This window comes from Mustela nigripes, chromosome 1, assembly GCF_022355385.1.
Source record: "Mustela nigripes isolate SB6536 chromosome 1, MUSNIG.SB6536, whole genome shotgun sequence".
In the NCBI taxonomy this organism is placed as follows: domain Eukaryota; kingdom Metazoa; phylum Chordata; class Mammalia; order Carnivora; family Mustelidae; genus Mustela; species Mustela nigripes.
The window spans coordinates 206783655-206808629 of record NC_081557.1 but is presented as its reverse complement, the minus strand read 5'-3'; the positions used below and the strand labels follow the sequence as shown (position 1 = coordinate 206808629).

The 24975-nt window shown below is 56.2% G+C and overlaps 1 protein-coding gene across 2 annotated transcripts in view; it reads right to left on the bottom strand.

The window, feature by feature from the left end:
• Positions 1 to 583: 583 nt before the first annotated feature.
• Positions 584 to 24975, bottom strand: part of PPP2R2C (protein phosphatase 2 regulatory subunit Bgamma) — a 126868-nt gene continuing 102476 nt past the window's right edge. For both annotated transcript variants that reach the window (XM_059380499.1, XM_059380508.1), the window contains exons 7-9: positions 16012 to 16181; positions 10773 to 10864; positions 584 to 3350 (exon numbers count right to left, since the gene is read on the bottom strand). In XM_059380499.1, coding sequence (XP_059236482.1) covers positions 3059 to 3350; positions 10773 to 10864; positions 16012 to 16181 — 554 coding nt within the window. In that variant the 3' untranslated portion in view covers positions 584 to 3058. The remainder of the gene's footprint in view (positions 3351 to 10772; positions 10865 to 16011; positions 16182 to 24975) is intronic.

Here is a 24975-nt window from a genome sequence, read left to right as displayed (position 1 = left end):
GCCCCACAAATTCTTTGGCTGATCTCAGCCACTGTAGCAGGCCAGGCTGGGCACCTCTGGATTCTAGAATCAATCAGATGCCCTATGATGTCCCGTTCCCTGGAACCCGAGGCACTTGTTGGGTGGTGCTGCTGGGGAGGAAGGGATGCTCTAGGACTTCCATAGGCCAAGCTTGAAACCCGCTCCAGCACATGCTAGCTATATGACCTCGAGTTAATTCCTTAACCTCCCTGGACCTGCATGTCCTCATCTGTACCGTACCCTCACACTGATGTGGGCGTGAAAAAGATCAAAACAGAGTGAGAATACTGGAAATCATGGTGGGCTATGTGCACCTGCTTCAAAACAAAACCAAAAAAGGGGCAAAGCAAATGATCACTTATTGAGAATTTATGTGCCAGACATGGCTTTGCCGACACAGTCCGATTCATGCAGTTAGATCCATTTCTCCAGAGATGAAACCAGAGCTCAGAAAGGTTAAAAAATGTTTTAAGAGCTAGAGGTCACAGAGCCTGGAGATGAACCTGTACCCACCGCCCTGGGCTTGGCCTCATTTGCAAAAAATGGCATTCTGAGTCTCGTGTTCAATGTAACATTTGTTATTTTATTTGAAAAAGCTGGTATTAACATATTTATAATTTTATTCAACAGTTGGATAATCTGAGATACCGAAGAAAACCAGAATGCACCCATGAGCTATAGAATCCAAAGTGATTAGGTCTGTCTACCTACCACCACGTACCCAACGCCACCAAGAGCTCAGTCCTTGGAGTATTAGAATAAAAACAGAACGACCCAACAACTTCACAATGACTATGTGAACACTCATACATTCAAGAAGAGCAGAAAATTTAAACAGAGTAAGAAGCAGAGTGACTATCTTACTGGCCCGTCTCTGTGACTAGTCTTGCCCCTCCCCCCCAACATGTGTCATTATTCACAACTTGCTTTGGACATCATGATTTTCAGGGATCTGAAGATATGCTTTTCCTCTAAGATCATTTTCTTTCTTTCTTTTCCTTTTTGGTTTGGTATCCAAAGTGTAAAAGAGGAGTAAAGAACCAGGAATTGTATTAAGACCTTCCTTTGAACGCAGTGTTAAGAGGCGTACTCTGTAGATAGTGTGAACTCTACGATCTGACAGTAACCTCCAGCTGCAAAGGCAAAGTCTTCTCTTAGTGTCTGAATCACAAAGGGAAATGGATTGTGCCAAATATCCGTGTAATTGTGTAAGGCCCTCAGAGCTGGATTTTGGCTTCAACGAGATTTCTATACAAGGTACCACATTCTTGAACCTCTTTACAAAGGGAGAAAAAAAGGAATCCAATCCTGTGATTGTTAATTTTAATTAGAATAGATTATGTACATATAATACTGTCCAGGTCACCTGGATTTTACAGTGATAGAGAAACAAACATTCTTCATTCATGTTGATTTGAAAAACAAAAACAAAAAACCAAAACGAAACAATGGACCCATTTCCTTGTGTAAATATCATATGGCTGGAAGTGAATGCACATGCGTTTTGTGCTTTGACACACACGACAGTATACCGCTGTCCACTGAGAAAAATCTCGGGTTGGTCTGTTTCCTGGGTTGGATTACATCTTGTAAAAAAAAAAAAAATGTTGGCTTCGGGCTCCACACTCTGTTCTCTGAATGCCACGCACAGCCAGTGGTTCACTGTAATCGCACACAGGGAGAATGATCCGGCAGGGTGGGCAGAGCCAGTATCCACATCTGCACAGCAGGAGCACAGCATTCTCTGTGGCCCTCAGGAAAGAGTCCTCCGAGGCCAGGTCATTAACGAAAATGTATCTTGAAATGGTCCTAACATGCAAGTTCCTCCTGGAGGCAGCTCAGTGCACCCGAACGAGGGGCTAGGGTAGAGAGATGGGTGCAGCAAGGTGCCCCCGAGGTGTCGGGGGGGTCTGAAGTCACCCCACAGAGCTTGGCACCACTGGGGTCTTCTCCGTTCTCCATGCTGCGGCTCGGGTCGCCCCGCTGGACCCTCGTCATCACCCATGTGCTCTATCAAGCCCGCCAAGATGAAGGGGTGTTTCCAGAACCTTCCACACAAGAATGCTGCTTTAACGGGAGTAGCCGACATGGTGAGTCAGAAAGCAGGCAGTGTGCATGAAGACCTGCCCAGGATTCCTGACTCAACCACTTGGTCGGAGTGTGCCTTGGACCGACTGTTCATGCTGTCAGGGCCCGCTGCCTCATGTGCAGAGCGGGAAGGACAATTCTTCACCGTTTGTCCCTGGCACCTGGCAAAGCCCAGCACTCAATGAGGGGCTGGTGTAAGTGAACGGAGTAAGTGAACAGATACCCACCTTCCAGGGTCACAGACAGAGCCTTCATGAGCTCCCAGGAGGCGCCCAGTGACCCTGATGCGGGACAGCAGAGCCCCGTGGAGAGGGGACTGAATCCACGCACGCACCTAATGGGCCGAGCACCATGTCTGGCCCCTGGCCCACACTCAGCAAAGGTTGGGGACATGGTGAGGAGGACAGGCACACGCACAGGCGGGTTTCACTGCCCCCCTCTCCTCTCCGGAAACGCCAGACGGGGGTTATTGAAAGACTTAAAACAATCTAAAAGAGCAGCTTGCACCTGCCAATTCTCAGCATGAATTCATGATTCAAAAAGCCAAGGGAAGACCCTCGGCTCTGAGACAGTGAAAATTGCTCCACTGATAATCAAAAGAATCCCTGGCTGGCTTGTTTGAGTCCGTCCTGTCCTCTGTCCCCAGAGCCCTGATCTGGGGCCCCCTGGCAGGGAGGGGTGTTCCCAGGGCGCCTGCTTCCCCTCAGAGTTGCTGCTGGAAGAAGTGAAGTGTGAGCCTGGAGAAATCCAAGTCCTAATCGTGGAGCAGGCAGCACACGGTTAAGGACGGGAATGAAGGGCCAAGACCCCAAGACGATGATCACGCCCATTTCAAGGTCCGTGGCTGTGAACGCTCCTGACTCCTGTTTCCAAACAGAGAGCGTGGCCAGCAGAGGCAGCCTGGCCGGGCCGCTCGGTGGTCATATCTCAGACGGGGCTCTGCGCCCACCTAGTGCATCTCGGAGTTCACCTTGTCCTGGAAGATGTACAGGTTGTTGGTGGCTGCGATGGCGATGATGTTCTCGGCCGGGTGCCAGGCCGTGTGCAGGATCTTCTTGGTGAAGTCCAGGCTGTCCACACTGATGTCGTCCCGCCTGCGCTTGCCGCCCACGCACACGCGCCGTGGCTTGAGCACGGCCCGGGGCTTGCTGCTCTCCCTCGACGCCTCCAGGGTCACATCCCGCTTGGTGTTCCGGTCAAACATGCGGAAGAAGTTGTTGTAGGCCCCGGTCATGATGACACTGGCAGGAGGAGGATGGGCGTCAGGTGGGGAGAACATGGAGGGGGGACACGTGCCACGTCTCCAGAGACAGACCCAGGGTCTGCAGGATCCCACCCCCCAGGGGGCAGAGATGGGTCCCAGTCCCCACCTCCCACCTTCATTCCTCGCAGGCTCCGCAGCCCAGAGTTAAGAGCCCTTGACACTCCGCCCGGACACCACGGAGAAAGTTCTCCTGTACTCTCCCTTTCCTCCAGGAGAGAGGCCTGGCCTCCCAGAGAGACAAGGCACCAGCAGAGGGAAAGCAGAGGGCAAATCAACACAGAAGCCCCACCCAACTGCAGACTCCAAGGCCATCCCAGGGCCCCCCGGTCCCCACCTGCCACGCCCTTCACCATGGTGTCCCGGCACCCTCCTGTTCTGAGTAGCTGAGTGACTAAACGCCCTGTGCACCCTGGGCTGTGCAGGTGTTCACACACCCCCGTGTCCCGCGAGAGAATCTGACATTGGTGATCCCCTCCGTTTCTCTTCCCCCACCTCCCCCAAGGAGAGGGGGGGTCCTGGGGGTTGGCGGTCAGTCTGCACGGTGGGAGCTGGGACCGCCAGAATGCCAGCTATGGGAGCCTGGGCCCAGAGAAGGGGTTTTGGGGTTTGGCCCCAAAGAGGCCCTGGAGCAGCCAGGCAGGGAGCGGGAGGCAAAGTAAGTGAGGAGGGAGGGGACTCTAGGAAATGAGGTGTCCTAGAACGTTCTTCAGCGGGTGCATACAGTTGGAGTTCCTCTCTCCCTTTGGAAGCTGAGCGTGTTTCTTGGAGGTGTCACTGCTCCAAGACAGAGCTCCGTGGACCCCTAGTTAGCAAGGGTTTTGCACATACACTGTGTCTTCAGGATCACCCAAGTCAGGCGAACAACGCAGGGCAGGGAGATGCTGGAGACAGATGTTCCCCCAGACAGACCAGGAGACATTCTCATATCAGACCCCTGGGCTGTGGGAGGTCAGATGCTCATGGAGATCCAGGCAGGGGCGAGGGGGAGCAGATGATGCTGAGTCACAGGGTGAAGGTGACTCAATTCTTGTAACATGTTCCCTTCCGTGGGCGAATGTGGGGTGGCAAACAGATGCGGGGAGCATAGAACCGGGCCTCCCTCCCTGCAGCATCTCTACTGGAGCCGGGAACAGAACGCTGTGATCAGGAGTCACACTGTCCCCTCGCCTATGGGTCATATATTAGGGTCAGCCCATTCTAGATGGCGGTGAGGAGAGTGCACAGTGGGGACAACCTTGCAGCCGCCTGGCTCCTGGACCTGACTGAGGGGAGTGATCGTCTCGGCAGGGATCAGGGGCTGGACGGACAACTGTCTAGTTCCTTTCTCACTGAGAGGGTGGCCCCTTGGAGTTCCAATCCTTCCCAGGAAGGATCTCGTGTTCTGGGGGCCTGGTGAATCTGGGCCATCAGTTCCCCAGAGGAAAGCAGAGGCCCTGGGTTCCCACCCACGAGCAGCTTCGGGCCTCTCCGCCTACCCCAGGAGTGCGGTCCTAATGGCCCGCACCCACGAGGCGAGGCTTTGCACCAGAGTCCACAATCTGCCATGCCAGCATTGGTATCTCCTCACCCTGCCGCCCAAACTGCTTTGTCAGACCTTGTGTTGCGAGACTGGGAGGGTGGGGTGCTTGGGGGGCAGTGCAGATGGAAAACTTCCTCCCCAAAGCAGTTCTTCTGCAACATTCCTGGGGTGTACAGGTAGACCCAGGCGGGGGTCTCCTGGATCCCAGCAGAGGGCAGAGAGCACAGGCTGAGTGGGTGATTGAAGAAGAGCTCCATAAAGAGATTATGCACAAATGTTCTGGAAGATCCTAAGGGAACCATGAGGAAAGTGCTGAGCCCTGGGGCTGGAACATTTGGAGATTTTGTTACCAGGCCTGAGGGGTGAGGGGAGAAAAGTTGACCAGAGACAGAGACTGAGGGGCAGGCGGGGGGACACCTTGTGGCGCTAACCACTGTGGGTGAGCGCCTGTGGCTGCCCGGGGTGGATGTGTCTGGTCTGAGTCCCAGGGCCTGGCCTGGCCTCACTGGAGGAGCGAATGCTGAGCCTCAGCTGCAGCCAAACAGAACCGGACCAAGTGGAGCCCCCAGGGCCTGAGTCTTGGGGAGAAGGTAGCATATGCTCTGTAAACAGCAGGGAAGGAAGGACCAGAAGCTTCTCTTGTTCACTGCCACACCTGCAAGTTCAGAAGTACCCCCCCCCCCCCCCCACAGGTGCTCTAGGGGCATATGCAGATATGAGGGTCCCAGGCCTTCACAAAGACCCCTGGGGGGAGTCCTAGGAGAGCAGAAGGCTGCCTAGCGCCCCCTACCCCCTGCACCTGACCCTGGGTCGTGGGGGAAGGGGACAGAAGGGCTTCTCTGCAGCTGTGCCTGGGGAAGGGGCGCGGCCAGGCCATTCTGCCTTTCGGGGAGATCTGTCACATCTCTGGAGGTGAAGGCAGGATGGGTCTACTCTCTTCTGTTGTGTAACTCTGCCTCTGAAACCTCAGTCTGGAGGGAGGGGGGACAAAGCCACTGCTTGTAGAGACAAAGAAGTGGCTTGTGGGGAGGTACAGGCCTACGCTGTGTGGGGAGAGGCCCTCCTGCTCCCACCTTCCCAAAGTAAGCCCCCCTTCTCTCTTGCACATCAGCTCATCCCAGGAAGGCCGGGTTGGCTCAGATGTCCCCCCAGGTTATGACCCATGAGCTCTCTCTCATGTAGCATGGATCCCCACGTGTAAGAATGTGGAGTGGGCTGGTGACTCCGTCATTGGAACCCAAGCCCACAGGTCACAGGGCTGCCCCCAGGGCTGGCAGGCGCACCAGCAAGCAGCCCCTGGGGATCCGGGCATCTGGCCACTGCAGCCGACAGGACCCTGGGCTGAGCCAGGGCATCACCCCGGTGCCCTCCCTCAGACTGTGGCTCTCAGCTGAGACCCGGCCATGGGAAGGAGAGTGTGCGCAACAAAGCCAGGGACCCAGAGCTGCTCTCCCAAGGAAAGTCACGCCCCAGGGAGCCCACTGGAGACCTAGGGACGCCAGTCGATCCAGGGGCCTCCCGGCAGCCCAGCCCGTGGAGCGCCCGTGTTTGGGGCTTTCGAAGGCCCATGCTGGAGGACAGAGCAGGGGGCCGGGGACAGGTGATGTCAGCGTGGCCACCGAGGCTTGGCAAGGGGCAAGAGGGGCCACTCCACGGCCCAGTGCCAGAGTCCCAAGGCTGACAGGCATGGGGGCTGCCCCGGGGTGGTTGGCTAACTGTTGCAATAACGAGGGAACATTCAGGGACAAGGTGGCCTGCTCATTGTCAACTCCTGGCGCAGCCAAGGAGATGACAAGCCCACTGGGGAGATTCTGCACACATCTCTTGCTTTCCAGAAAAAGGGGGTATGTTTTCTTGAATGTTCCACCCAGGTGGGAACCCCCGGCCCCCATGGCCACCCCCAAGGGTATACACGACCCAGCTCCTGTCCATTCTTAAATGCACTGACGGTCGTCTGACTCTAGCACTTCCCCTCTACCTTCACCATCCACATCACCCTTGTTGCTGGCTCAGAGGGATGGCTATATCAGCCTGCTCACTTGACCCCCTGATTCTGGCCCCCAGCCCAGCCCCTAAGCCCATCATCCCCTGTACCCTCCCCAGGAACACCCAAGAGCACTTGTTCACCCTGAGACTTAACCCCTGTCCTCAACACTGAGCTATGGCCACATCAGTTGCCCTTCCTTCCCTGAGGTTTCTGCCATGCTGTTCCCTCTCCTCCAGTGCCCTTCCACCCTCTGTGGGAAAATTCCTACTGGTTTCTTGAGACTTGAGGGCACCTCCTCCAGGAGGCTATCCCCAGGCCCCTCTCCCGATGGGCCCGCACCCACTCCCCTCCTGCCCACGGATTTCCTTTGAGATTTGCTTTGGTCTGTGCCTTGCAAAAGGCACAGGACACAGGGTCCTGCCATGTAGGCAATGGGTCCCATCTCTGCAGTGTCCCTGGTGCCCTGTACTCTTGGTGGTCCCAAGACTGGAATCTGCAGATCGCGGGCTCATACCTTCCCAGACAGGAAGCACATTAGGGACAGACTCTGCCCTGCACCCTGCAGAGGGGGAAACTCAGACCTTGGGGTCACCAGCTGGGATGCACTCTGACCTCCTGACCCAGGACAGCAACCCATCAGGCCTGTCTGGCTCAGCAGACAAGGGCGGGGGGTGGGGACCCTCTTGTGGCCCTGCCAGATGCCCCCTTCACTCCCACAGCAGGTGTCCTCTGGTATCAGCTGTTGTCACAGGCGGGGTCCCAGGGAAGGACCGCACCTGCCAGGTAGACAGCAAATGCACAGGTAGGAAGCACTGATGAACCCAGATGCCCTTGGCCCAACGCTTTATTAGAAGGTCATTCCTCTTTCTGTCCCTCCTCATCTCCTGCTGTGCCCAGCCCTGGGACTCAAGGGACACTCCTGAGATGCCAGCAAGAGGAGGACTTTCCTCCTCCCCCAGGGCGAGCAGCTGTAGCACCCCACCCTCATCCGGCCTCACCCTGCGACCTCCGCCCTGCCCCCGGCTGCCCTATTTGGTGGTCACTCCCAGAGCCTGCAGAGGAGAGGAGTCAGCTGTTGGCAACAGACCCACCCAGGGAGCTCATAAAACTGACAGCAGGCCTGCTTGGGGGCCCACTCAGGAGCTTGGGGCCAGGGCCCAGCTGTGGTTTCCAACACCCACGCTGGAAGGCAAGTCTGAGATCCCCATGGGGCCAAGGCCTCCCCTCTCTGGGCCCAGAGCAGCTGCTGTGGAGATGAGACTGGGGTCAGGAATGTAGCGGGGCAGCCCCAGGCACTAGGTGGTCAGGGGCTGGTGACTGGCCTCTCTGTAAAAACACGGGGTCAGAAGCCTTTCTCTCTCCATGCACTTTACTTGGGCCTACACAGTAAAGGCACACCCCCAGCCCGGTATTGTGGGTGGGGACTCGGGCCAGCCCACCAGGGTTCAAATTCTACCTCGGTTCCTAACATGCTCCCCCCACAATCTCCATGCAGATTTTTCCAACAATAACAGGGGGGTAATGAGGAACCCCAACTCCTGGTGAGCATGGGATTCTTGGTAAAACAGGGCAGTGTGGGGCCCAGGAAGCTCCAGATGGTATTTCTTGATTCTAATCATCCTCCTGGCCTGAAGCCCCAGTGGCTAGGTCTGGGACAGGACACCCCAAGCAGGGAAGCGGAAGGAAAGAGGGCATGAGGAATGGTTCCCAGGGAAGGGCCCTGCTGAAGCCCCCTCCCTCCCAGCTTCTGATCCACAGAGAAAAGGTGGAGTGACATCACTAAAGTCCCTAGCAACCCACACAGCTGGGCGGAAGAGGGAGTCCCCTCCCCACGTGCAGGGAGGAAGGGCTCTCTCATCTCAGAGCACCAGGACCCAGCATGCCGCAAACGACACCAGGACAGGATGGCCCACTCCTTAATCCAGAAGGTTCCCTTAACAGAGAAAAGCCCCTGCCCCGGATTGTGTCTATGCAGGTTGCTTCACCTCTGGGCCCCTCATTTTCTTCATCTGCATGTGGGGACGTCAGTCACCACTCTTGTCCCCAGGGCTCTTTGCACTGGGGACAGTTGAGGGACTGTGGAGCTCTGGGCTCTATGCGCCCCTGATGGTCAAGCGGGGTATGCAATAATCGTGTCCACACGGACTGGCTCGAAAAGTGAGCATGTAACCCGAACCAAGCCGATAGGCCCCTCCAGGAGAACTTCTGGTAGGCATGGGGCGGGCTGTGGGCGGTGAGGTCAGTGCCAGGGAACTACACGGGAGCATCTTCTGAGCAGTCAGGGGAGCTGCAGGACCGGACGGGGCTAGTGTGTGAGAAGCAGGGAGGCACAGAGATGACAACAGAGAAAGCAATGGCCCCAGGGTACACCTGAGCCCTGGGGTGGCCTTGCCTGCACCTGCACAGAACGAGCTTAGGCTTGTCTGACTTCTGCAACTGGAAGACGCCTGGTTGACCCAAATCCCTTTGTCCTAGGCAGAACAGATTAAGGAGAGATTCCTGGAGGAGGCATTCAGGATGATGTGGAAAGTGGCGGCCCACACCTATGCCTTCCAGAACATTAATAGCCACTGACTAGACACCCCTAAGGCCCCGAGGGAGCAGCTCAGGATGGGCTGGGCCCCACTCACACCCCCAAGGGCACCCTATCCAACTGGGAAGGCAAATGGAGTCAAAGAGAAAACATGATAAATGCCAAGACACAGATGGAAAACTCAGGAGGCTGGGGGAGGCAGGGCAAGATGGAGAGGGCCCTGAGGGCTTCCTGGAGGAGGCAACCTTCAGTTGAGTCAGTAATCGGAGGTGACAGCCGGAGTGAGCTAGGTGCAGTGACGCCAGGATTCCAGGGTACGGGAGCAGAGCTGGTTGTGGAGGGGGAACCACTGAGGGGAGTGACGGGACCCCCAGGGGTAAAGTGCATGGTAGGAAGTGGCATGAGAGGCAAGAGAGCCTAGCTCCAGGCTCGGCACCAACCAGGACAAGCTTGGCAGCTCCTGTTGCTTGGGAGCCAGGCATCGCCTGTGCTTGAGTGCCCCCTGGTGGTCACGTGGAGGAAGGGCATGCAGTGGTCACAGTCCGTGGAGAACCCCCAGAAAACACACACACACAGCAGTGTTGGAATCCCCTCTGGCCAGCAGTATGTCCCTCTCCTGAGATTCTAATGAAGCCCGCACCCCAAGACCCATTGCCGGTGCTCACTGGGGACCCCCAATATGGCAGGGTCTGTAGCTCATGCCCTGTCCTCACTGGAGGTGTCTGGGCTTGGCCTGAGTACAGGCCTGGAGAGGGTGCAGGATGTTCCCTCTGACCCTCTAGGTCAGCCTGCTCTCAAGCCAGGGCCTCTACCCAGGTTTTCTAAGTGTTATTGATAGACCCCGTGTGACCCGTAGAGACCCCCTGGGCCGGGTGAGCCCCAGGATGCCAGCAGCAACTCCAGGGGATCCCTATGCCCAGACACGGTGGCCGAGCCAGCCTGTGCACAGGTGGCTTCCTCCCGGGCCCATCCCTGTGGTTTCTGGGCCCTCCTCCCCACCCCCACCCTATGGTCTCAGCATAGGACTTCCGGTCTGCACCTGCCTTGGGCCAGGCCAACAATGGGGAATCAGAAGCTCATCTTAGGCCATTTCCCACATGGGTGGGGCTGTGAGATGTGCTCTCCACCCCAGAAAGGAACATCCCTCACCCCAGCCCCCCCGGGAAAGTGGCCATGAGGCTAGGGACCCGGGACTGACTGGAGGTGGATGTAGTCAGGGTCCTGTGGCACCCTATCCTGTGCCCAGGAGCCCCTCAACACTTTCATTCACCAAGGCTCGTGAACGGCACATTTGCACCATGCTGGGTCAGCAGCCAAGGCCCTCCCCAGCCGCGGGGCCTCTGTCCCAGGCCCAGGGTACCTGTCGCTCCCGTTCCAGGCACATTCAAACTTGTCAAAGATGCAGTCATTTTCATACAGGGAACAGAGCTTGCTCCGAAGGTAATCATGGACCTAGTGAGAGAAGGTGCAGGGTGAGCTGGGGTGGGGTGGGGGGATCCTGGCCCTGCAGCCAGAAGGGTCTCCCTGAGGGTCCGGATGGCCCTTCTGACTCAGCCCCACTCACCTAGAAGGACCCACAACCTGTCACGGCCGATCCCTGAGCTGTGGCCAGAGAGGGGACAGTCACCGTGACAAAGGAAACCATACTGTAGGGACCAAATCCCGGCTCCACCCATGCCCCTGTTGTGTGATCCTCAGCAAGTGACTATACCTCTCTGAGCTTTGGTTTCTTCCTCCCTTGAGTGATAAAAGCACAAAGCTTATGGGCTGTTGTGGGATCAACCCGAGGAGACTGCCTAGTATAGGGGTCCTGTCCTCTGAGGACAGTCACCATGAGTACAAACCATGGAAGAAAGGGGAGGAGGATGCCCAAGGGCCTCTTGAACACAAGCTCAGCAGGCATCACCTGTCCTGTTTTGGGGATGAGGCACTGCCTCTCAGAGAGGGTGAGTAACTGGCCCAAAGTCACACAGCCTATAACTGGAAGACCAGGACCCTCTACCAGAGTCACCTGCGACCACGGGAGAGATGGTGATGTCCCTGTGGCCCATGTCCACCTCTCAGCAGCTTGATCCCACAAGTTCTACACCTAGAGGGCCTCGTGGGGGCTTGCTCCCTGCTAGGGATGGGGTCCTGCCAAATCCCGAATGCCTGTGTGACCCAGAGTCACTCAACCTCTGTGAGCCTTAGGCTTCCCACCTACAGAGGGAGCGGTGAGACCCTCCAAGCAGACAAATGGGGGCAAAGCACCCATAGGTATTTGGGACTCTGATCAACTCTGGAGGGACAGACAGAAATACGTGCTCAACTCCTATCGGGCAGTGACTCAGGCCACAAGCCAGGGGTCAAGTGCGGGGGAGGGGGGGCCGGGGGGGGGGGGGGGGAGGGGGGGGGGGGGGAAGAGAAGGGAGGGGAGAGGAAGATGAAAGGAGGTGTTCACCCTTTTCTGTCTAGGGAGTCCTTACTCATCTTTAAAAGAAAGGATGCCCCACCGGCCACCTCCCTGGGTCCCCAGGCTGAGCCGTCTTGTCCCCTCTGGAGTGTTAGGGCTATCTGCGGCTCCTGTCCCAACTTTCTGTGTTCGTGCAGACCCCCTCCCCCTCCGAAGGTTCACCCTAGTTTCACACAGTGACTTCCCCGCCCGCCCAGGAAGGGGGCTCCACAGCCCTTCCTTCCCCACCCCTGTCTGGACTCCCGTGTGCTCCTCTCTGTCCTCTGATGACAAAGCACACAGCAGACCATCCAGCTGCCAAGGGGATGGCAAGAGGCCCACCGAGGCTGCCCACCACTGAGCCCCCGGTCCTCCCAGTGTTCCCCATCCTTCCCCGTACAAAGGCCACTACCAACAGCATCCCTCCCCATACCTCTTATTGGTCCCACCCCTCATGCCGCTGGTCCAGAATCCAGAGGGATCCAGAGCCCAGCCTCTTCTCACCAGGTCCAGTGCTGCTACCTGCTCCAAGGCCACCTCCCGGATCACGGCAAACGCCTCCTGACCGCTCTCCCTGTGTTCTCCTATGCCCGCCAGCCCCAGTATCTCTCCACGGGCAGCCAGGGAGACCCCTAAGAAACCAAGCTGGATTGTGCCACGCTGCTGCTCAAGACCCTCCAGGGCTCACAACCCTCCTGAGCTCTGCCCCCAGTCTCTTTTTCTCTTCCCCTGCTCATACTGCTGCTCCAACTGGCTCCCCACCATTCCTGGGCCACACCAACCATGAGCCTGCCTCAGGGCCTTCGCACTTACTCTTCCCTCCTCTGGGAGCACCTTCCCCACAGATGGCTGATGCCCTCACCTCCCTCAGACTCGAGCACCCCTACTTTCTTTGCCTCAGCCTCTGGTTTGCTTTATTTGTCACACTTTTTGTAGGCTGTGATTATTTTGTCTATTTGCCTGGTTTCTGGCCATCTTTCCTGTAGGAATGGATGCCCCTCGAGGCAGGGTCTGTCTTGTTCCTCACAGTTTGCCAGTGGGGTGCACAAGGCCTGGTACATCACAGGAGCTTGATGCACTTTTTAGAATGAATGAGTGGGTTAGAGACTCAACTTGTGGCCCTCCAGATGCCACAAGGCTCTGGGTCTGGGCGAGGGTGTAGTGGGGAGAGGATGGGCTTGCATCCCTCCCCAGAGGCTCCAAGGAGAAGGCTGAGCCTTGCATTGGGCTGAGAAGGAGGCCGAGAGGCAGAAAGAGGAGGACCCAGAGGGCTGTGCTGCGGGACCCAAGAGAGGAGGCCAGGGTTGGGTGGAAGGACTTGTGCATCTCCAAGACCTGGAAGGAGGGAAGCAGAGGGCAGGGCTCTGTGACACCAGGGAATGACCCAAATGTGGGCTGGAGGCATTGGGTTAGGCAGCCCCCCAACCCCAGGTGAACATGGGGGATGGGGACCCTGCAAGGCCAGGGGAAAGACGGTATAGAGCCCGGCAGAAGGAATCATGCCAGACCACCCCGATGGGACACTGGCCTGCTTGTGTGTCCCTGAGAAAAAGAGGAAACTGACGCAGGAGGGCCCCGCTGTTTCTTTCACACAGGTGCCGACCTCAGGGAGCCTCCCTCTCCTAGTGAGTCCCTGGCCTGTGGCCACACCACACCAAGGCTCACTGTGTGCCTGTTGTCCAGGACCCTGGAGGGTGAAGCTGCAGCTCCTACTTCTCCCTGAGCCCAGGGTCTAGCCCGGCACAGAACACACCTGCCAATTATGTGTGATGGGGATAAATGGTGCCTAGCTTCCTGCAGGCCACAGACAGACTCTCAGGGGCCCGTGTTCAACCCCTCCAGGTCTGCTCTGCTCTGCACTGTGCTCCCTGGGAGGTCCCAGCAGCCTCACTGATGCACTAGTCCGAGCACGGACATGCACTGTTCTCCCTCTCCCCGTCCTGCAAGGTCAGCACACCCAGCCCTCTGGTGGCGGAGCGAGGAAGAGCGTGGGCTCTGGGGAAAGTCCTATCAGGTGTGGGGTTTGCCAGCTCTCCTCCTGCAGATATACCATTTAATTCCATTTTCTCCAAATAAAAGGGATCAACAGAACACTGGCCCCACTTTCCTGGACAGCCATGAGACTTTAGGAGAGGAAAAGTGTGCCAAGGACTAAGCTCAAGGCAGCACATGCTGAGGGCTGGCTCATGCAACACCCATCCCCATCCATCCCTTCTCCCCTACCTTCCTCAAATAGAGAGGCCGTGAAACTCTTCATTCCCCAGCCTGGTCACAGACCCATTCCAGCCAACGACCTTACAAGAAGTCTTCTGAGGAGTGTTCTGGGAAAGCGTCTGTGCTCCCAATAAAATATCCAACAGACCCAACCAGTACAGACTTTCACATCCTTCCTATTTCCTTCTGGGAATGAAGGCATAGTTCCTGAAGTGTGGCAGCCATTTTGCCACCATGAGGCATTGCACATGAAGGCAGGGAACGGATATACAAATAACGGTGAGCCAGATCACAGAAGGAGCTGTTGGGATCCCAAGGAGGTCCTGGAGCCACTCGCTGTTCCTGGATGCCCCCTTCAAGACTTCTTCTGAAGGGAGAGAAGTCCCTATGTGTTCAACACTGAGAGTCAGCCAACCACAACTGAGCTGAGCACGACTCTAGAGTGTAACAGCCAAAAATGTTAGTCACTGTGTTGGTTTTATGTAACTATTGTCATTTTAGAATCAGTAGGTAGGCCAGCGGGCTGGAAGCAAAGCACCCAGTTCTCAGCCTTGTCTCCAGGATAGTCTCCTCCTACTTTAGTGGGCCCTCACATGCTCTGAGGTTCTCTGGAGGTTATGGGTGCTCTCCTTGCAAGACGCCTGTATTAAACATAGCACCTAGTTTCAGGGTCTATGGGCCTTTATTGACTCTGGGCCTCGGAAGGCTGAGGGCCCCCGTGGACCTCAAGACAGTCATTTCCCAGCCTGGCTCTAGGAGGGGCTGGTCACTCCTGCACCTGAGCTGGGACTGGGTCATGTTTGCCCCAGTCTCCAGACTCTGCCATCTCCTGAGGGTCAGAGGAGATGCTGATCCCTCCCTGGGCTAGGCAGTGTGAAGAGAGGCCTGGGAGACAACTGGGCAGGACCTCCGGTAAACACGTGGCTCGCAATGGGGCTGCCACCAGGAGCCGTGACAGACCTTCCATGAGCCCTTCCCAGGAAGGGATCAGATACAACTGTGGGCGTATGACCTCCAGACTGAGCTCCCGGTCTCTCCCTGAAGCTCTGCTCCCTTCCCAGTGAGCCCCCCACTGCGCCCCAGCCTCCCAGGACACCCCTTACCCCAGGCCCCAGCAGGGAGGGAGGACAGGAAAGGGGCTGGAGGGCTCTGCATCCATCACCGTCCAGCTGCAAGGCAGGTCCCAATAGTCCTGGCCTCTTGGCACCCAGGTCCCCTTCCTGCCCAGTAGAGCTGATGGCTCTCCCTTTGCGGGGACAATAAGGAACAGAGGTAACAAACAGAAGTGTGTGACCCCCTGTGGCCACCTAGTACTTGGTGACACAGTGAGGGTTTGCCTGGGCTTCTGGTGGAGACTTGCTCTAACATCCCATGAATTTTGTTTTCTACCCCTAAGAGATCTGGGTAGCTCATAACACAAAGCTGATGGATAACGCCTTTCTGGGGTGGGGGGGTTCCCCTGCTTCAGCTGAAGTGCCTGGTTTCCACGGCTTGTGGCTAAGGATCTAGAAACAGAGTATGTCCCCTATCCCAGCCACGCTCAGGAGGGGTGCTCCCCAGGGGGTAAGGGAGGGCAGGGCTTCTCCCGACTTAACCTGGGCTATAGACCCCGGCTCCGAGGAAGGACCACGTCTGTACCTTTAGTCACCCGAACCCTCAAACTGTGCCAAGGTTGATGCTCACCCTTGTTCCCCTGGGCTCCAGATCACAGAGGCCAGCAAGTAGACAGCACCCACTGACCCTGCGAGGCAGGACTGAGCGCACGCTTCTGCTCTTGGCCGAGCTGGGGGCCGGGGATGGACTGCCTGATTTCCTAAGCCTTACTGTCTTCGCCTCCAGTACGGGGATATGAACGCCACCTCTGCAGCCAGGGATGTCCCCTCTGGGGGGGGATTGTGGGCACAGGGGATGGAGGCTGGGAGGGGCTCCGGTCTGTCTGGGCTGCAGCTCCTACCTGGTAGGTCTCTATGGGCCTCGCCTCCATGTTCAGGTCCCAGACTTTGACCGTGAGATAATCCCGGGTGAGCATGTACCGGCCACTGTGGCTGAACTTCACGTCCGACACAGAGGAGATGATCTCGGAGAAGAAGGAGCGGTTACTGGGGTCCTCGGGCTCTTCGAATACTGTGGAGACAGAACAGATGGCTATCACCAGGCTGCTCGGCCCCATGGGCCAGAATGACCGACGATTCTATTTCCATCCTGGGATCTCGCTGAGTGGTCCTTCCTTCATTCATTCATCAAACCTGTAACTGACCACCTGTCAGGCTGGGGGCCTGAGTGACCTTCTGAGAAGGGAAGGAGCAGCTTCTGGAACAACGGTTATTGAACATCTAGTCTCAGCCAGATTCTGTGATGAGCCCTACTGCACTTTACCTCGTCTAACCGCCTGATAAAAACGTCTGCTCAGTCCCACCATCACTCCCATTTCATAGCCAGGAGCACTGAGGCATCAAGAGCTAAAAGCCACGCCCAAGGCGCTGAGCTAAAAGCAAGCTTGGGAGTGGGGATTTGAACCCAGAGCGGCACTGGCTGTGGTGTACTCTGCTGCCACCTACTGGTGATGCTGAGCGCCAGGACCAAGAGGTGTCCTAACATTCTCACACACACTGGGCAGTGTTCTGGACAAAACCGGGCACTGTTTGTGGCCCTGGACCTCTGCCCATGAGGCACTGAGCGGTCGCAGCTGAGCCCTGGTGGCAGGCACGTTTGGTTCGGCTGCTGTGGGGACTGTAGCAAAAATCACATCTTGCTGCCCAGATGGAGCTGGCGTCCCAGGTGCCCTTTGCCCCCAACCTCTTATGGTCTCAGACCACATGCTCCACTCCGGAAGCTGCTTACATGGCTCCTGAAGGTGACAGCTTGCTGCCCCTACCGGACCATCCCACTGGGGGACAGAAGGCCCAGTGAGTGGCTCCCCAGGCAGCGCCCCCGCATTGCTGTCCCTGAGAACCAAGCCTTCCTGACACACAGAGGTTCCCACACAGCAGGACTAGCTCTTTGGGACTCAGTCTGTTGCTGGCTGTCTCACCAGTTTGCCCACCAAGGTCCTCACTAGCTAATCGGATCCCACGGGGCCCTGGGGCAGGGTGGGAACCAAATTTGACCAAGCATCCTCACCTTAGCTAACCAAGCTAACCAAGCATTAGCTCCTTAGGAGCTGGGCTGGGTCTGGGGAGCCGGGAAGAGGATGTAGTGGTGGGCTGACAGCTATCTTCCAGCCCGTCTGGAAGGAATTAAACATCTGACAACCTTTCCAGCTGTCCCCATGGAAACCGGCCGAGTGGCTGCTCCTTCTGCTGGTCCCCAAGCCCCCGGATCTGAAATAGGGAAGCTGAGAGCCCATCACATGTCCCGAGAGGCTCACAAGCATGCCCTGCCTGCCGGCCCCTCCTGATCCTAAAGTTCCCCATCCTACGTCCTAGCTTCATCCCAGCCCCATATCCCGCCATCCAGGACCCCTATCTCCCTCCTGTCCCAGGCAGATGCGGTTCCTGCCACAAGGGGTCAGAAGATGAGTTATAAAGGTATAAAACATGGTCTGCCTCTTTCACCCCAGCTTTGCACCCCAGGCCTACTCTGGAGGTTTCCTCTGGCCAGCCTCCACCCAAACCCCCAGGGGTGGCCCATCTCACTTCACCCCTGCACCGGGCAGAGCAGCTGGCAGGCCATGCAGGGTAGGTCGGCAGGGGGCTGGGGGGGGGGGTACCAAAATCGCAGAGGAGTGTCTGCACTGGATGTCACAGAGCCATGGACCGTGTCCCCTGCCAGCTTCAAGGAGCAAGATACCACAAAGGTCAAAGCCTGAGAGGATGCTCTAATCGATAGTGGAAGACAGAAACACCAAATGGCCCTCTGTCACCTCAGCTCTGGCTTCACGTGGACATTTCTGATGACTCTTTAAGCCCAAGAGGACCAGAGCTGCATGCAATGACTGAAGGGACACTGACAGGCGTGGGAAGACTATACATAGGAGTTCTTTTTATTTTTCACACATTCCTGTGAAATCTTTGAAACCACTATTTTTTTTTTTTTTTGGCAAAAGGTTGACGAAGGTCATCTTCTGCGTCGATCCTGTCCCCCTCCCCCGGCCTCGCCACCACGGGCAAGCCGCATGTCCCCCCAGGGCATTAATCACAGGTAAGGGAGTCCCCCCTCTAACTGACAGAATCACTCAGGACATTCACAGTAATTACTGCTGCCAAGGGTTTACAGAAATGCATCCTAGAGCCCCTGTCGCTGTGATGGGCTCAATCCCACCTCTCCCCTGCTGCCCTAATTATGTTCAGGTTGGAGGACTCTGAATCCCCAGAAATGTCTTACTTCTTTTTAATGATTTTGCATAATTAAGACCCCTGTGGCCCCAGCTGGTTCCCTGACAAACACATCCTCCTGTCTTGGTGCCCCATGGCGTCGCCTCTGGCACATAGTGGGGGGGGGGGGGAGAAGCCCTCCTCCCCAAAATGAGACAAAGGTGTCCTGGGGAACCCAGCTCTGCACCCAAGAAATGGGAAGGTGAACTCAGAAGTGGCGTGATGACCTTCCTCTCCAGCCTCACACGCAGCTGATGATGTTGCTCTTCGTTAAAGCCCTCCATGGCTCCCACTGCCCACAGGACCAAGACTCAGACTCCTACACGGAGCTGATAAGCTCCTTCCTAATGCGGCCCTCACCAACCTGCTTCTCCAGTCACCCTACAACCGCCTTTCTGCCCCAGGGCCTCCAAAAGGGTGAGGCAAGCAAGGCCCAAAGGGTTGCACACTGAACAACTCACCATCAGGGTCACCTTAAATGAATGCCTTTCAGTGCTCTGCCCTCCCGTACCAGGCAGCAGAACAGAGCAGAGTTCTACATGCCCATAGGCAAGCCCCTGGGCCTAGCGTCCCTGGCCTGGAGAACAAAGCATGATGGGACCTCTGGAAGAAATAACTGGGAGTTACTCATTATAAAACTGCTCAGTTTGGGGGCACCTGGGTGGCTCAGTGGGTTAAAGCCTCTGCCTTCAGCTCGGGTCATGATCCCAGGGTCCTGGGATCGAGCCCCACGTCGGACTCTCTGCTTAGCAAGGAGCCTGCTCCTCCTCTCTCTCTGTCTGCCTCTCTGCCTACTTGTGGTCTCTGTCAAATAAATGAATAAAATCTTTAAAAAAAAAAAAACTGCTCTGTTTTACTGAGCAGTATCTACTCAGTAAAATTGTGTGGCTATTTTTATAACATTTTCTCATTGTTTTTCTTTCCCTGAAATCTCCGTTCCCAGTTTTAGTTCTTGTCCTTCCTACCAACTCATACATCTTTCCGAACCCCAACTCGAATGCCCTCTTCTATGTGTATCTTGTCCAGATGTTCTCCAAAGAAACAAAAGGGTCACCCTTGCTGCCCGCACAGCCTGGGGTGCCCTCCCGTATGGCATCAGCAGGATATGTTGTCACTTCATGGGACTGTGAGCTTTTGGGGCAGGGCTCCATTCTCTGTCATTGGTCATCTGAGCATCCCTGCCCAGCTCGGAGCCTTACTCAGAGCCCAGCCCTACTCACAGAGTGGATAGAAGTTTCGGTACTGCCTGCCCATCCCACCTCTCCTGATACATATCTTCCTCAACCTGATCCAATCCCACTGAAGCTTCTGGGCCCAGCAGGGAAGCCTGAATCTGTTAGAAGTGCCCCCAGCTCTTGCTCTGGATCCCTTTGGGTAGCACGTTCTCCATCCCACTCCTGTCGGGGTCTCTGACTGCAGGTGGGGGAGGTGAAGGTGAAACAGTGCAGGCAGAATTGATCCGATGGGGACAGGGTGAAGGAGGGATCAGAGTTAGAGGGTAGAACTACCCTGGCTTGAGCCACACAAGCAGGGTCAACTATGCAGGCCAGTAAGGCCTTGGAGAGAAATGGACAGACATACAGGAGAGGGGCTCTGCCAGGGAGTATAGGAAGGTGTGGACCTGAAGGAGCCAAGAGGGTCCTGCCCCGTCGTTGCTCGCAGCGGCCCCAGAATCAGGTCCCCCCTCTGCTCTGATATTAGACAAGAACAGCCGTGGAATGATGAGCACATGTCCAGGCTAGCCCCACCTTGGGCTCTAGGAGGAGCCCAGGCTAGCCTTGCTGGGCAGAGCTCCAGGAGGAGCTGGGAGGGGTCTGTGCAGCAGCAGAGGGAAAAGAGTTGGATTGTGGATCACAGGGCACGCTGGAGGACCGGAAGTCTGGTGCCTCTTCGAGGCCACTGTTGGGGTCAGGACCTCCTGCATGACTGCCTCCCTGCCCCTGCCCCCCAGCAACACCCCCTCCCACCGCCGGGAAGGTAAAGGGCATGCCCACTGGAGATGAGCAGGGCGTCACTACAAGGTGGTGGGCACAATGAGTGCTCGCTGGTGAAGAGTTGACAACTGTCATTCTCTGCTAATGATTGTCCCCTGCTTGGCACCGTTTGATAAACACCACTGGACAAAACAAAATCCAAGCCTCACTGAGGTCCTGGCCCTGCATGATCTACCCCCACCTCTCTGTCTTGGCACCCATCAGCCCCGCCTTCCCCCCACTGCAGCCAGACTCCTCTCACCTGCTGGGGCCCTCAGCCCTGCCTTCTGCCCCCACTCTTCCCAGGCTCCTTGGCTCTCTTTCATTCTTTGAGGTGCAGAGAAGCCTCCTGGGACCACCTTAATGGAGAGCCAGCTGCAGCGGGGGGACACCCTCAGAAACTTGCCCCGCTTCGATGCTCCCATTTACTTGGCACTCTCCACTATCTCTCCACTCAGCTCGGTAAGGGCCAAGCCAGCAGGCTGGAGCTTGCGTGGGGAGGCAGGACCTGACAGCCTTCCCTCCTCCACTATGCCCACCCTGCTCTGAGCATCAGCTGCCCCCCAACTTACTCCTACCTCACCCGCAGTTTATTCCCTGCTCAGCAGCCAGAGGGATCCTGTCCAACACAGCCAGGCTGGGTCACTCCCGGCTCAAACGCCCTTGAGGCTCCTGGCCTTTTGGAGGAAACCAGAACTCCTGCGTCTTTGTAAAGTGCTCTGATCGCGGTCCCACACACTTCTCTGCCCTCACCCCGCACCTCTGCCTGCTTTGCTCTTGCCTTTGCACGGGGTTGGAGACATTTGCCTTGGCTCTGCTTCTAGACATCTGGAGCCGCCCGGCAGTGGGTGGCTGGGTCTGGTCTTTCTACCCCAGATCCATTATCAGGAGTGAGTCTTGGGAGTCTAGTCACCCCACCCCCCAGGACCCTTTCAATGAACCTAGCTCACCCACAGTACCTATCAGAGTTCCTAAATCTCAGAGAAGATGAAGTGAGAAATGGTACACATTTACAAGCATGGGACTCTGGGAGCCTCTATCCTAGCTCACCCTAGCTGAGTGACCTTGGGAGAACACCTTAACTTCTCTGTGCCGCTGATGTGGGGAACAATAATGACGCCTATAGACGTCCTAATCTCCAGAATGTGTTACCTCACATGGCAAAGACTGCAGATGTGATTAGGGAAGGATCTGGAGATGCAGAGGTTACCCTGGGTTCTCCAGGCCACCCCACGGTAACCACCAAGGTCCTCATGAGAAAGACATAGGAAGGTCAAAGGCGGAAGAGGGCGATGAAATGACGGAGCAGAGGGTGGCGTGCCGCACCTGGAGATGGAGGGAGGGCCACAAGCCACGGGACACAGTGGCCTCTAGAAGCCCGAGAAGTCCAGAGAGCAGATTGTCCCCTGATGCCTCTGGAAGAAAGGCAGCCCCATCTGACTTCTAGACCTCTGCCCTCCAGAATTGTAAAAATATAGGTATGTGTTGTTTTATGCCATGAAATTTGTGACAACGTGTGACAGCAGCTTACACCCCCCCACCACCACCACTCCCAGCTGTGTGCTCTATGTCCATGTCTGTGGCTGAACAGCCAAGTGTCTCCATCACTGGGCAGCTTGGAGGATTTATAGAGACGTGATCTCAGAAGAGCAGTGCCCGGCACGTAGCCAGCAGCCCACACGTCAGCCGGGCTGCTGCTGCCCCTGCTCCCAGCCAGCACATCCCAGGGGTCCCACGAGGGGCAGCGGCTGACATGATGTCCTGTTCTAGCAACCCCTGGGGCCCCAGCCCGGCACACTGCTCTGCTCTGTGCCGTCAAAAGCAGAAATAACTGTCTATTTTGAGGCATCACGGAGGATGTTTCCATGGTTACCCTGTCATAATGACTAGTAGACAAAAGACGTGAATTTCCACGGCTTCGGAGGAAGACAGTGAGGCTGTGGGCTGGGCAGCTGCGTGGCCCAAGCACCCCAGTTCCGCCCCTGACAAAGCACCCGGGGAAGCCACCACACCGTGCTGTGCCTCAGTTTCCTTAGCTGTCCCAGGGCAGAAATAAACACCCACTTGTGGCCCAGGATGCTCTTCATCCAGTGAATGGAGAGTCCCCAGTTTAGCTGTTGGGAGGATGACCTCATCCAGGGGCCCCTGCCCACCACGCCTAAGTCTGGGGCCCCCAGATCAACGGACCGACATGAGATATTAAGGAAGAAATCTAATTTCTGGGGCTCTTTAAAGACTCAGTTTGAACAACAACCATTTGTGTTCTGATCTGAAACAGCCACACCGGCCTCCTGCTAACTGGCTGTGGCTGCCTGCCTGATTCCCCCGGAGGGCTAAGAGCTGGCGGGATCCCATCCTGGTGAAGCTGACACCCCATCCACTCGCTACCCACGGCAAGTGCAGGAAAACAAGCCAGAAGGCGCACTTGGCGGGAAAAGGCTGCGAGCGATCCCTCTACCAGCATTAAAGGGCAGGTGTCGGCACACGATATCGAGTTGGAGAACGAAGGAAAGTTCTAGAAAAAATTTAAAATACAACATCTACTCCATTTAGCAAACCTGTGTAAACCGACCACCAAAACCAATCTACACACGAGTTTCACTAAGACTTCAAGTTAGAGGTTAAACTAACCATTCCGGTCAAAGAGGGAGCGTGGCCCAGCTCGTTTGACAAGAGTAGAAGAATCCTAATAAAATTGGGCAAAGAGAGTGCCAAAAAAAAAAAAAAAAAAGACAGTTGAATACCAACTTCCAACTTCATTTATGAATGTTCATGCAAAAAGCAGAATTTTTGCATTTATGCAAAAAAATGTCTGGGCCACAGCCCATTCCCTGGGGCCGATGGGGGGGGAGATATCATGGTGGTCAGAAGCCACGGTGACCCTCCCTTCATGCCTGGGCCCTGCAAAAGCTTTCTGGAACCTCCGTGGGCTCTGGGGGCAACTCTGAAGTTGGTATGTTCCTGGTGGCCCTGGGAGAGGAGGCGAAAAAGACAAATGGAGCTGACTCATCCAAGATGAAGTTCGAGTTCTCGCACTCTGGAGTTCGTAGGCTGATTCACACGCGCTGCAGACACATACCACCCCCAACCCCAGGCATGTGACAGCTATGGGCCCAGAATCCGCCCGTGTGTGCCACCACAGTAGTGACGGCTGGCCTTGTGGGTGGCCGCACGCTCAGACCCCTGGGGAGCCAGATGACGAAAGCCAAGAGGGACTGACTTCCCACCACCAGCCCGCCCGAGAAACGTCATTCAAACAGTGTGGGGTGCACGAAGCCGTCTCTCAACTCCCCAGATACCACCAGCCTTCACGCACACACACCTGCTTCCTGATTCAGAGTTGAAATCCAAGCTAAAATGCAAAAACACAGACAGATGTAGAAAACACGATTATCACTTGTCAGCGCCCACCACTCAGGGACTATCTCTTGGCATATTTCTTTTCCCCTTTTTCTGTTTCAGGTTTTTTGGGGGGTGGGGATAGTCTTTGCCTTACTTTCTTACTCCCATCAGACATTTTAACATAATCATTTCCTCGTGTCATTGAAAATCTAATGACTGAATGACACCGGAGTATACAGACGGCATTATCATTCACTTGTCATTTGCTCTGCTGGACTTCTAGAATGCTGAATTTGGCCCCTATAAGAAAGGCTGGCCTGGGAAGCCTGGGTGGCTCAGTGGGTTAAGCCTTTGGCTTCTGCCCAGGTCATGATTTCAGGGTCCTGGGATCGAGCCCCACATCGGGCTCTCTACTCGGCAGGGAGCCTGCTTCCCCATCTCTCTCTTCCTGCCTCTCTGCCTACTTGTGATCTCTCTGTCAAATAAAAAAAATAAAATCTTAAAAAAAAAAAAAAGGCTGGCCCATGAAGTCTCATCCTGCATCCTTCCCGTGGGGCTTGCATGGGCTCAGTGGAGCCCAGACTCTTCCCCAACCTTGTTCTGTGCCAGTCGGACCCAGAGCTGCACATAGGTAAGTCTCTGGGCCACCTGTGGCCTGCGGCACAGAATAATAGCCCCCAGGGGGGTCTGCCCCCTAATCCACAGCACCTGGGAATATGTTCTGTTATGTGGCAAAGGGGAAACTAAGATCACCGATCAGCCAAATGCTCCAGGTGGGCCCAGTGGAATCCCCAGGGTCCTTAAAAGGGGAAGGGGAGGCAGAAGCCAGAGAAGGGGAGGCATGGATTCCTCCTCACCAGAGCCTCCAGAAGGGACCAGCCCTGGCGACACCTTGACTTTTGTCAGCTCAGACCCATATCAGACTTCCGAACTGCAAAACTGTAAGAGACAAAATACCTGTGTCCTGTTAAGCCATAAGTCTGTGGTGATCTGTTTGGGCAGCTCTCGGACCCCGATAGAGCCCTGGGTTGCTTCTTGGGGGCTGGGCGCCATCCATATGCACACCTGGGCTTCCTGTCCATCCAAACACTGACAGCTCTGCACCTTTATCTCCAGCTGGGACCCACCCTCCCTGGAGCCCAGCATGATCTCCCATGTACATGTCCAACACTGGCCCATTGGTCCCATCTCTGCTCCTGGCTGCTCTGCTCCCTGGAAGCCCATTGTCCATCCCAGGACAGGACCCCACCTTCACCCACCGCACAAACAAAACCTCAGATGGAGTCATCG